Source organism: Rana temporaria, chromosome 12 (genome assembly GCF_905171775.1).
Source record: "Rana temporaria chromosome 12, aRanTem1.1, whole genome shotgun sequence".
Lineage (NCBI taxonomy): Eukaryota > Metazoa > Chordata > Amphibia > Anura > Ranidae > Rana > Rana temporaria.
This window is the reverse complement of record NC_053500.1, coordinates 76,733,873-76,747,147: the sequence shown is the minus strand read 5'-3', so window position 1 is coordinate 76,747,147 and position 13,275 is coordinate 76,733,873. Positions and strand designations below refer to the sequence as shown.

Here is a 13,275-nt window from a genome sequence, read left to right as displayed (position 1 = left end):
GGTGCATCACATTTCATGGCAAATCGCATTTCATGGCAATGCACCGGAAGCTAAAATTTCGTCTGGGCAGGAAGGGGGTGTGCCCAGTAGGCAAGTGGTTAAACCTTTAGGAGTAATATAAGAATAAAAGAATAACGTGGATTTCTTTTTGATGAACATTACGTTTCTGCCACCACAGCACCATAAACCCTCCACTGCAGCCAACACAGACTTCCCTGACCTCTTTTGTCTGCACCTCAGGGTAAAACTCCGGTGGGTGTAACAAGATGTCCGCTTGCCCCCTTCTCACTCTATCATTACTGTCCAGGAGTAGCAAGATGGCGGCGAAAAAACGTCACTTCCGCAGCATTCTGTGATAGGGAGCGGAATGTGACACTGCACCCGCAATTCACAGCGGTCTCCGACAAAATGGCGCCGCCGCAGTGACTGACCAAACTAGGTAGGGAAAAAAACGAATTTTAGAAAAAAAATAGGTGAATATTCATTAACTGTACAGTCCCATAAAGCATATTAACGTATGTTTTAACTAACATTAATCCGGAGAAACGTTTTTTCTTTTTACTAGTGCGGAACTGCGGAAGCATAGAAGGGTGACATCATCAGTCGGCGCCAAGCTGTAGACATGGAGACGGGGAGAGGACAGGGCTCTGAGCCGAAATATGCACAGAGGATCGACCCCAAAACGCTGACCCCGGAGCAGCTGGAGCACATGAGACGAATAGAGATGGCTCAGTGGGCAAAGAGGTCGGGGAATCTGAAAGGCAGAAATATAATTACTGGTCTGGCCATAGGCGGCCTCGTGCTTGGGATCTGTATCCTTCTAGTGTGACCTTCTATACTCATTATACTGGAGAGACCTGACACACGCTCATCTGCCTGGCTGCTGGCTCAGGGGTTATCATTGCCAGACTATGTGATCTAGATATATGTATTATTTACCTTTAGACGTAAACTGTTTTTTTTTTATTCCTCCCATGTACAGGCATGATGTGCTAGTATGCATCACATACTAGCACATTATGTGACACTTGCCTGCAAACAAAGCCCTTGTTGTCCCCGCTGGAGGCCGCATCCATCTTCATTCGTCTTCCTTCTGGGACCGCGGACTCCAGCACTGTAATTGGCCCGAAGCCACGTGACGTCACTCCCTCACATGCATGCAGGAGCCGCCGATCATCGCACACACTTCTGAAGAAACAACACGGGCGGCTGTTGCTTCAGAACACATGTGCTGATGACCTCATTGGCGCGGTATATAGTAAATATCACCTAAATGGCGCACATTTAGGAGAAATTTACAGTACCTATTGGTACAAATTACACAGGGAGATGTACTACCCACTGATGCCAACGATTTTCCCCAATAATATGATGTATAATAATACTCATCTCATACAGTTTTTTTACAGTAGTAATACATTGGTGTTTTTTTTTTTTTTTTCCTTTAAATTAACACACTCTTAAAACGGAGTTCCACCCAGAAATGGAACTTCCACTGTCCGGATCAGCCCCCCCCGGTGTCACATTTGGCATCTTTCAGGGGGGACCAGATACCTGTCTAATCCAGGTATTTGCTCCCACTTTCGGCGAAAAATCATCACAGTATCTGCGACCATCTACGCCATGTCCGGGCCCTTCTCTACTCCGCCACCCCCCGTGCTTTCTTCTAGGAGACACGCAGGTCCCAGAAGACAGTAGGGACCACCGCAAGGCTTCACTTCCTGATTCCCTTACTTAACCAATTAAGCCCCGGACCAATATGCAACTAAAGGCCCAGGCCAGGTTTTGTGATTCGGCACTGCATCGCTTTAACAGACAATTGCGCGGTCGTGCGACGTGGCTCCCAAACAAAATTGACGTCCTTTTTTCCCCACAAATAGAGCTTTCTTTTGGTGGTATTTGATCACCTCTGCGGTTTTTATTTTTTGCGCTATAAACAAAAATAGAGCAACAATTTTGAATAAAATGCAATATATATATATAATATATTTTTTTTTCATCAGTTTAGGCCGATATGTATTCTTCTACCTATTTTTGGTAAAAAAAAATCGTAATAAGCGTTTTATCGATTGGTTTGCGCAAAATTTATAGCGTTTACAAAATAGGGGATAGTTTTATTGCATTTTTATTAATATTTTTTTTTTACTACTGACGGCGATCAGCGTTTTTTTTTCATGACTGCGACATTATGGCGGACACTTCGGACAATTTTGACACATTTTTGGGACCATTGTCATTTTCACAGAAAAAAATGCATTTAAATTGCATTGTTTATTGTGAAAATGACAGTTGCAGTTTGGGAGTTAACCACAGGGGGCGCTGAAGGGGTTATGTTTCACCTAGTGTGTGTTTACAACTGTAGGGGGGTGTGGCTGTAGGACTGACGTCATCGATTGTGTCTCCCTATAAAAGGGATCACACGATCAATGCAGCCGCCACAGTGAAGCACGGGGAAGCCGTGTTTACATACGGCTCTCCCCGTTCTTCAGCTCTGGGGAGCGATCGCGAGGGGGCGGCTAGAAACGGATAGCCGCGCCCTCCTCCAGGATCGCACCCACACAATTTCCGACCGCCGCATGTACCAAGGGGGCTCCCGATCGGACCCGCAGAAAGGCAGGGACGTACATGTACGCCTGTATGTGCCGTTCTGTGGACGTATATATACATGCGGCAGTGGTTAAAGCAGAGTTCTACTGATTTTTTTTCTTAAAGTCTGCAGCTACAAATGCTGCAGCTGCTGACTTTTAAAATATGGACACTTGCCTGTCCAGGGCGCCCCAGAAGCCGATCTGTCTCTTGGGTGGGGGTGCCACCATCTTTAGTAAGGGAATCAGGAAGTGAAGCCTTGCGGCTTCACAGCCTGGTTCCCTACTGCGCATGCATGAGTCGCTCTGCGCATCCTCACTGGTCCCTGCTGTTTTTTGGGACCTGTGTGTTTCCCAGAAGACAACAGGGGAGGGGCCGGACATGGCATAGATCCCATCGGAGCCTGCAGCAATCTATGCCCGGTAGTGGGAGCTAATACCTGTATTAGACAGTTATCTGGTCGAGAGTAGAACGATATGGGTTTTTCTCTGGCCGATGCCGATATTTAGAAATTGGGGAGGCTGATATATGATGCTGATTTTTGTGGCCGATATTTTAGGCCGATTTAAAAAAAAAAAAGAATCGTCACCCACTCCACTCCTTCCTGCTTACTCCTGTCACTCTAGCACACACTTGATTTCCTCAGTACAGGTGGCACTGGTTTGGAACTTACAGTTGGCACTAGTTTGGGACAGATGGCACTGGCAGGTGGCACTGATTGGCACTGGCAGGTGGCACTGATTAGTGGTGGCAGTGGCCGTGACACTGGTTGGCACTGGCGGGTAACACTGGTTGGCACTGGCAGGTTTTTACACTAAGCCGAGTGTAACTGTGTGAAACTAACAGAGAGAGGAGCTGTCTGCTCAATGTCGGCGGTGGGTGGGACCCAGCAGCTAGATTACACCAGCCAATGATTGGGCTACTTTAGAAAGGGGGCGGGCCACGTACACGTAGCTGCTCGCCCAGATACCATCCCATTGGCTGGTGTAATATAGCTGCCGGGTCCCGCCCACCCCCGACATCGAGCTGACAGCTACTTTCACTCTCCTCTCTGTTACTTGTCAGTTTCACACTCAGTGCAGGGCTGGATGCTGCCAGCGCTGCTGAGTGTGGAGAAGAGAGGAGGAATGGCGGTCAGTGAAAAATATCGGCCTAATCTTGATAATAATCGGCCGATTAATCAAAAATGGCCAAATATCGGCCGGTCGATATATCGGTCTACCTCTAATCTGGTCCCCCCTGAAAGATGCCAAATGTGACACCGGAGGGGGGGAGGATTCCAAAAAGCGGAAGTTCCATTTTTAAGTGGAACTCTGCTTTAAGATGCTGGCGCCTCCACCAAGAGCCCAGGGGCGAGTTGGGTGAGGACATTGTGGGCGCCCTGGACAGGTAAGTGTCCTTATTTTAAAAGTCAGCAGCTGCAGTATTTGCAGCTACTGAATTGATTTTTTTTTTTCAGGCAGAACTCCGCTTTAAAGTGTTCATCTTTTCAAAAAATATTTAAAGCGGTGGTTCACTCTTATTAACATGTTTTTAGCATAAAATTCGGCATAGTAGCGCGAGCTGCAGTATGCCTGTCTTAATTTTTTTAGTCCCGTACTCACAGTGTAATTGTAGACACAAGATTTCGACTCCCCGCGGGGAATGGGCGTTCCTATGGAGAGGGAAGGTGATTGACGGCCGGCTCTGGCACGTCACGCTCCCCGAAGACAGCCAGAACAGGTCTCGGCTCTTCACGGCGCTATACGGCGCCTGCGCACAGACTATGCGCAGGCGCCGTGAAGCGCCAAGTCCTATTTCGGGTATTTCCGGAGAAGCGTGACGTGCCAGAGCCGGCCGTCAATCATGCTGCCTCTCCATAGGAACGCCCATTCCCCGAGGGGGGTCGGAATCTTGTCGCTACGATTACACTGTGAGTACCGGACTAAAAAAATAAAGACAGGCATACTGTAGCTCGCGCTACTATGCCTCATGTTATGCTAGAAGAAAAAACATTTTTTTTTTTTTTTTTTATTAATAGGGTGAACCCCCGCTTTAAAGTATAACTAAAGAAAAACTTTTCATTTTGCATAGAGTAAACAAGGGTTATATATAACCCCATGTCGTTTTTTTTTTTTTTGTTTTTTTTTTTTTTGCTTTCTGTGTCACATTTGGGAGATTTCCCTTCACTTCCTGTTCTACAGCCAAAACAGGAAGTGAAAGGAAATCCCTGCAAATTAAGGGAATCTCTGATTGTCACCAGGACTAGTGTCCCCATTGGAAGAATTTCGCTATATTTTACTCTTCTGGGGACAACCCAACATTTGGGATTTTTATTTTACTTTCACTTTTCATGATTACAGTAAACAGGACAAATAGGGTGAATTTTCTTAGCAGGCATAGAGATCAATAAAAACTGTCAGGTGTTCTAATCCCTCTCCACTCTAGCCAAAACTTAAAAACCCTTTATCACTATCCGCTGGTCCTGTGTGTGGAAGTAAGGAGGGTTTCTATCACATGCATGCTGCCATGGAGGCACCAGGAAAGAGTTTTGCCCTTAGTTGTATTTTAAGCTAACACTGATCTGTTCTAGAAGTGGTGCAGAAAAAAAAGGGAGATAAGGATTTAAAATCCCTGGGCCACTAAATGGGCTCTGACAGTGCGGCACTCACAGAAGTTATATACAGTGGGGACAAAGTGGGTGGGGAAGATGTCTGGCATTGGTGTACCTTTTTCTTTTTTTTTCTAAAAAGGTGAACTAACCTTTTTAAAGCCAGGGCCGTTTTTGTACATGTTTTAAAAAAATAAATTTAGGCCCGAAGATTCGTTAAAACTGTTAAAGCGGAGGTTCACCCATAGAGAACACATTTTCCCCTTAGATGAATGCTCGTTTTGTCTAGGGGAATCGGCTAGTTGTTTTAAAATATGAGCTGTACTTACCGTTTACGAGATGCGTCTTCTCCGCCGCTTCCGGGTATGGGCTGCGGGACTGGGCGTTCCTTCTTGATTGACAGTCTTCCGAGAGGCTTCCGACGGTCGCATCCATCGCGTCACGATTTTCCGAAAGAAGCCGAACGTCGGTGCGCAGGCGCAGTATAGAGCCGCACCGACGTTCGGCTTCTTTCGGCTACTAGTGACGCGATGGATGCGACCGTCATAAGCCTCTCGGAAGACTGTCAATCAAGAAGGAACGCCCGCTCCCGAAGACCCATACCCGGAAACGACGGAGAAGATGCATCTCGAAAACGGGTAAGTACAGCTCATATTTTAAAACAACTAGCCGATTCCCCTAGACAAAACGAGCAGGAATCTAAGGGGAAAAGGTAAAAAAATAAATAAATGGGTGAACTCCCGCTTTAAACCTAATTTCTGAAAGTGGACACCCTGGTGAATAAAATATTGGTAGTTCCAATTTTTTATAACCCCCTGATGTCTCACCTGCCCTCAAGTGAAGCTAATGGAGTGCAGATCAGGCCATAATGACTGGGAAAACTGACACTAGGACCAAGAAGTGACATTTTAAATTTTGCTTCCAGATCATTAGCAGGAAGGGATGATCGCCAAACAACGTTCACTGATCTCCCTCTTCTCCAGCGGGTGGCATCCACTGATGTGGGCGCAGGGTGTTTGTGTGCGTGGTAGCGTTTGGGCAGCTGCACATGGGCGACAACATAATGGCCACCAAGCCTCCTTTGAGGACAACTAAAGAGATTATCAGTTAAGTTCTTTTTAACGAAAGCGGCTTGTCTGCTGCCATTTCTAATATGTCTACTTGTAAAACAACAATTTAAACCATTGTAGTTGAAAGTGGAATTCCTGGCATGGATATTTTATACATGGTGACAGTGATTCAGCATAAACTAGTGTAACTATGCATATAATATATCTGGCCTATGCCCCTGGAAGCTGGAAATCACTGTAGTAGCCAATGCCTTGCCAGCGATCTCCACAGGCTTCAGGGTCCCATGCTGAGTGGTTGGTCCAATGCATCCTGAACACGGTATGTCTGCTGCTTGGCACGGGTACTGTTCAGAGCTTTGCAAAGTATTCGCTGATTGGATGAGGCAGATAGCAATGTGTAATCAAGAATACATAATTAAAGGATACGTTTAAATTTTGTAACATGTTACACCTATATTCAGGTTGAAACATGATACAGCTGCACCGACCCCAGCTCCGCTCAATCCCCTGTTCTGACAGCTATGTCACAATCGTCCACCTGGCCCCGTCATCCATTCACAGTGTTCTGTGAATGGGAAAACTACAAGGTCTGACAGTTTTTGTGGTTGTCGGCTTGTAGTTTTCAATGAACTACCACAACGCTGTGGTAGTTCATGAAGTCTTCCAGTCACGGTGTAACTGCCTGGCCATGTCGGAAGTACAGCCAGACAGATACAGTCTGTAGGACTTTGGCATTACATTTTCTGATTGTGGGTCAGTGCTTCATAGGTATATTACAAAAAAAATTGAATTTTTTCACATGCAAATAAACAAGTGCATTTATTCTTTATTTATTTATTTATTGTAATGGTAAACATATCCTTTAAAATGATTTATTTAGGTATAAGCTGTGTAAGCATCTAAGCCTCTTTCAGCCACCATACAGCAAAGCTTACATTGGGGAGGGAGAAGCAACACAAGGAGCCAGTCAGTTATTCTGCTGAAGTGCAGGGAACTTGATGATAGGAAGAGGGAGCAGAGTGACAGATAAGCTCATTAGTCTGCTGTTTTTCCTTTCGCTGTCCAGTCACAGGCTGGGGGACGGACAAAACCTGTACTTGTTACTGAACTGCAGCAGAGAATTAAGCCTCGTACACACGATCTGATTGTTGGCAGGGGATTGTCTGTTGACAAATGTTGAAGATATATTTTCGCGCCAAAAATGTATAAATGTGGAACATATCAATTATAAAATATAAATTAGAATAGAGCTGCTCCCCTGAAAATGAAAAAGGTGATACCTCATTGATTTTAGTGAATGGTGAATGGTAGGGGGCGCTATTGTGATAGGAATATATTAAGACCTATTACTAAATATCAAAAAAATATATATAAATTACTATACATAAATAAAATAAATACTGATCAATTAATAATTGAGCAATTACAAAACTCATGTGATAAAAAAATATAAAAGTAATCAAAATACATCAACCAGTGACAAAATCCACAAATAATTAGTTGAATCAATATAAAGAAGAAAGGAGATTCACAGAAGAAACTCTAATTAAAGAGTGATGTGCTCCCAAGACCATAAATCAAAAATTTGTTGTTCCAAAAATAATGTGATAATGTCCATGTATTCCTAGAATAGCGGTGAACCCCTAGTATACACAGAAGTGAATCTTCTAAATAGTCCAAGAAATAAACATGCAATCCCTTCATGGACAACAGTGCTTCAAAGAATTTCTTCCACCAGTTACGCAAATGACACCCAAGAGTGCGGATAATAAATGCGCTTACCAAAGCGATTAGACGCCTTTAACTAAAAAGAGAGTCAAACTCGCTTGTGCAGTTTTGATGTCTGCAAACATATGGTGCGTCCTCCAGTACTTTAACACAGGCAAGTCTTCTCCAAGCAGTCTCATAAATGGAACATAAAATAGAAAAACAGCTCCATAGTGCAACCGGTTTTTATTTTAAAAATATAAAACATCATGGGCCAAGTGGCCACTTACATTAAAAGGTGCCCATCCCGGCACTGGGTCTGCGGGCCTTGAATATATGAGGTAGCAAGCCTCAAATCGCGTATGGCGTGTGTCTCCTCTCGCCTCGCCAGCTCGCAGGGTCGGATGATGGGGAATTCGTAAAAAGCGTGACCAGGCTACGCCGCCCTAGCCCTAGACTTGCCTGTGTTAAAGTACTGGAGGACGCACCATATGTTTGCAGACATCAAAACTGCACAAGCGAGTTTGACTCTTTTTAGTAAACCACTTCCAGACCTGCGCACGACGATGTACGTCCTGTTTTTAAAGATTGATATCTCGGTAACGGCAGCAGCTGCTGCCACAACCGAGGTATCGATCTTTAGTGTGCGCGGTCTGGTACACGATAACGGCGGTCTCCGCGGCGGATTCGCCGCGAGATCGCCGTTATCGGTGGCGGGAGAGGGCCCCCCCCCTCCCGCTGCTCTCCCGCGCCCTCCGCCGCTTACCGGAGCCGTCGGTAGCGGCGGAGGAGATCGCGACTGTTCGGCAGCTGAGCAGGGAAGAAACTGAAGGAAAAATCTCCTTCGCCCGTCCTCATAGCTCTGCTGGGCGGAAGTGATGTCAAAACGTCAGTCCCGCCCAGCCTCTTAAAGAGACAATTTTTTTTTTGTCATTTGAAAAAATGACAGTTTCAAATTTTTTTTTTTTTTGCATTTTAGTCTAAATATGAGATCTGCGGTCTTTTTGACCCCAGATCTCATATTTAAGAGGACCTGTCATGCTTTTTTCTATTACAAGGGATGTTTACATTCCTTATAATAGGAATAAAAGTGATCAATTTTTTTTTTTTCAGTGTAAAAAGTAATAAAATAAATAAAAATAAATGAGAAAACCCCCAAAAAAAATGTTTAAAGCGCCCCGTCCCGACGAGCTCGCGCGCAGAAGCGAACGCATACGCTTGTAGCGCCCGCATATGAAAACGGTGTTCAAATCACACAAGTGAGGTATCGCCGCGATCGTTAGAGCGAGAGCAATAATTCTAGCCCTAGGCCTACTCTTTAGCTCAAAAAATGCAATCTCTAGAATTTTTTAAACATCGCCTATCGAGATTTTTAAGGGTAAAAGTTTGACGCCATGCCAAGAGCGGGCGCAATTTTTAAGCGTGACATGTTGGGTATCATTTTACTCGGCGTAACATTTATCTTTCACAATATATAAAAAAATTGGGCCAAATTTATTGTTTTATTTTTTAATTCAAAAAAGTGATTTTTTTCCAAAAAAAGTGCGCTTGTAAGACCGCTGCGCAAATACGGTGTGACAAAAAGTATTGGAATGACCACTATTTTATTCTCTAGGGTGTTGGAAAAAAATATATATATATATAATGTTTGGGGGTTTTAAGTAATTTTCTAGCAGAAAAAACAGTTTTAGTCTTGCAAACACCAAATCTGAAAAACACCTAAGGTCTGGAAGTGGTTAAAAGAAGTCTAATCGCTTTGGTAAGCGCATTTATTATCCGCACTCTTGGGTGTCATTTGCGTAACTGGTGGAAGAAATTCTTTGAAGCACTGTTGTCCATGAAGGGATTGCATGTTTATTTCTTGGACTATTTAGAAGATTCACTTCTGTGTATACTAGTGGTTCACCGCTATTCAAGGAATACATGGACATTATCATTATCACATTATTTTTGGAACAACAAATTTTTGATTTATGGTCTTGGGAGCACATCACTCTTTAATTAGAGTTTCTTCTGTGAATCTCCTTTCTTCTTTATATTGATTCAACTAATTATTTGTGGATTTTGTCACTGGTTTATGTATTTTGACTACTTTTATATATTTTTTTATCACATGAGTTTTGTAATTGCTCAATTATTAATTGATCAGTATTTATTTTATTTATGTATAGTAATTTTATATATATTTTTTTGATATTTAGTAATAGGTCTTAATATATTCCTATCACAATAGCGCCCCCTACCATTCACCATTGTCTGTTGACAGACTGTTGTCCTAAAGTCTTAACGTTAGTACGCTCCTTTTGACAATTGTTGTTGAACTTTCGGCCAACAAATGTTGTCTGACATGCTTGTAAATTTTCGGCGGACAATAGTTTGACGTCAGATTTTCTGATGGTCAGTACACAAAAATCCATCACACAAAAGACAAAAGTACATGCTCGGAATCAGTGCTCACCAAACACGAAATTGGCAGAATGGGCCAAAAGGGTGGCGCTCGAGCTGAAATCCCTCGTAGTACGTCACTACGTTCATGTTTGTGGCATGACAATTGTGTACCGTTAGTATGCAAGACAAGATCCTGGCTAAGGATGAGCTCCGGCACGTTCGCACAGTCCATGTGCAGAGCCCGCCTGGAAGTCGGCACTGCGCTGCGCTAATCACAGGAAGGAAGACATTTCCCAATGCTCGGCTGCAGAGATCGGGAAATGTCTCCCTGCCTGTGATTAGTGCGATGCCGACTTCCTGGCGGGCTCTGCACATGGACTGTGCGAACACGCCAGAGCTCATCCTTTTGACAAAAATCAGACGCTCATTGGCCAACAATCTCGTGTGTATGAGCCTTTACTCTGCCAGACAGGGCTATGCTGTGTAGCGGAGCTGTATAAATCTCAAGACTGAATAGACAGAAATATGAAACATTTGTCAGGTAAGATAAACCAGCAGTCATATGTATTTCATCTGTGTAGCCAGCTGTTTGCTGATTACCCCAGATGTGTGTAGCGTCTTCAGAATTTATATTTTTAGATGCATTTGATTTAGAAGCCTTAACTTCCTAACAGATGGTTACACCTTTTTCTCTGTATCACAAGAAAAATTTCTAGATGAACTAGAAGAGGAAGCAAAATTGGCCCGAGCAAGATATCCAAAAACATCTGGCAATTAAATAAGCCGATTGAAGATTTTTGGGGAATTCTTATGATGCATGGATACCACCTTTTAATGCCACCATGGAGCCAAAGCATTTTGCCTATCTTGTCCTATAAAACTCCCATGTCAGAGATCAAAACTATTTTGTTTGATATATGGAATGTTTTCTCAGTGACCATGTTTTCTGTGTCTGTATAGTATGTACTTAAATTTTTATGAATAAAATATGTACAGAAGTCATGCTTGTAGTGACCAGTATACGACTATATTTTATATTGCATTGAAAACAAAAACACCATATACCTGCTCCTTCACAAACTTTTATTTTCTTTTAGGAAGCCAGACAGTTGAAATACACTAGAAGTAAAATGCGTAAAGGCATGTCACATGGGTTGGCCTCTCTGTACTATACCGATCCTGGTAGCTGGCGGGTTTGGGCGCTGGTGGAGGCTCGTCCGCTCTCATGGTTTCCATTGCTCAGAGTTAATCCAAGAATCGCATCCTTGTCAGCTGTGATGTCAGTGGGCAGGGGTACAAAAGGCCATCAGGCGCGCCTTCAGAGCTTGCATGCTCCTTCAGGCAGTACATTTGCCATGCTGGTGCAGGGTTGTATTTATGCTGCTCACATGGGAGCTAGAGACTACATTACCCAAGATGCTGTGGGGTCACAATCCTATGTAGCCCATGGGAGGGAGGGGGGGCAGCAGTATGGTTCAAATAATATAATGTATATAAAAAAATAAAATTAAAGCAGAGTTCTGGCCACAATTTCACTTTTTAAATATAAATACCCCTGTAATACACAAGCTTAATGTATTCTAGTAAAGTTAGTCTCTAAACTAAGGTCCGTTTTGTTAGGTTGTTACAGCATTTAGACACTTTATAAAATAGAAATTGACTGGGGCCATCTTAAGTGTGTGCATCATGAAGCCAGACTGTATGACTTCCTGGATTTCAGCCTTGCAAATCTCACACATGCTCAGTGCTGCACAAGCAGTGTCAGATCAGGTTTCAGCACCTGTGCTGTCCAAGTCACATGATTCTTTGAGACTGGGGAATGCACAGACTCCTGGAAAGTTACACCCACTACATTCCCAGGAGTCTGTGCGGTGTAGGTTAGGAAGCATTAAGCACCTAGGTGCAGGAAGTGGGAAGATTAACTATTCTGCCTAGCAACAACACTTTGAAGGCATCTAGAAAAAAAAAAAAAAAATTCGTAAAGGACTAATGACATTTTTTTTAAAACTACTGATGTAATGTTATATTTATGGGTGGAACTCCACTTTAAGATAAAAAGAAAGATAGAAATGGAAGTAAAAATGAATATAAATAAAGTAAAAAAATATATTAAATGAAGAGAAAAATAAATAATATAGTACAGAAAATATTAGGCTACATCAACTAGTATTTTCTGCTATGTATATTTGGTAGTAATTTCTAAATGATTGGTAAAGCTGACCACATACTTAAACAACCTTACTATGCAGCCTTTGTACAATGTTGGGGCCTACCTAAATAATCTGTTCATTTTATATCTAAGCAAGTAGGCTCTTATGCCTCGTACACACAATCATTTTTTCCGACAAGAAAAGTGTGATGTGAGCTTTTTTGCCAGGAATTCCAACCGTGTGTATGCTCCATCACATCTTTTCTGTGCGAATTCCTGCCAAGAAAAGATTGAGAGCAGGATCTAAATTTTTGTGACAAAAAAAATTCCTATGGGGAATCGCAGTCGTCTGTATGCAATTACAATGCAAAAAAAAAAAGCGCATGCTCAGAATCAAGCAGAAGAGACAAACTGACTATTGAACTTCATTGATCTTGGCGTGTTGTACTTCACCGCGTTCTTGACGTTTGTAATTTTAGACGAGATTTGTGTGAACGTGATCGTGTGTATGCAAGATAAGTTTGAGCCGTTTTCCTGCTGGAAAAAAAAAACACGGTTTTCCTGTTGGAAAAACTGATCGTGTGTACATGAGACTATATAATTATTGGAAGATCTTATGGTAACCTCTTTAGCCAGCATAAAACATACCAACTCTTGCCAGAAGACCCAACTTGTAGAATGCAGAGGGTACTGGAGAAAGGTTTGGAAAAACGTTTATCAATAAGGATGAAGGAAAATACTTGGATATTAAAGATTGGTATTTTTGTTTTATTTTTTTATACCTA

General features: G+C 42.9%; 1 protein-coding gene across 2 annotated transcripts; it reads left to right on the top strand.

Annotated features, from left to right (window-relative positions):
* The first annotated feature begins 380 nt into the window (after positions 1–380).
* LOC120919164 (cytochrome c oxidase assembly factor 3 homolog, mitochondrial) lies at positions 381–11,359 on the top strand. Of its 2 annotated transcripts, XR_005744522.1 has the most exons (3): positions 381–439; positions 566–812; positions 11,016–11,359. XR_005744522.1 is itself a non-coding variant. In XM_040331203.1 (2 exons), exons 1-2 carry the CDS (start codon positions 623–625, stop codon positions 11,117–11,119), a joined length of 294 nt encoding a protein of 97 aa, XP_040187137.1. In that variant the 5' UTR covers positions 566–622; the 3' UTR covers positions 11,120–11,359. The 2 variants fall into 2 exon arrangements, 1 of the variants encoding a protein (XP_040187137.1); XM_040331203.1 differs by lacking the exon at positions 381–439.
* Positions 11,360–13,275: the final 1,916 nt, after the last annotated feature.

Excerpts from the sequence above, each read along its gene's own strand:
- LOC120919164 (XM_040331203.1), top strand. The coding sequence starts at position 623 with ATGGAGACGGGGAGAGGACAGGGCTCTGAGCCGAAATATGCACAGAGG. Across the intron at positions 813-11,015 it reads CGGCCTCGTGCTTGGGATCT|ATGGTTACACCTTTTTCTCT; the intron begins GTATCCTTCTAG and ends ACTTCCTAACAG.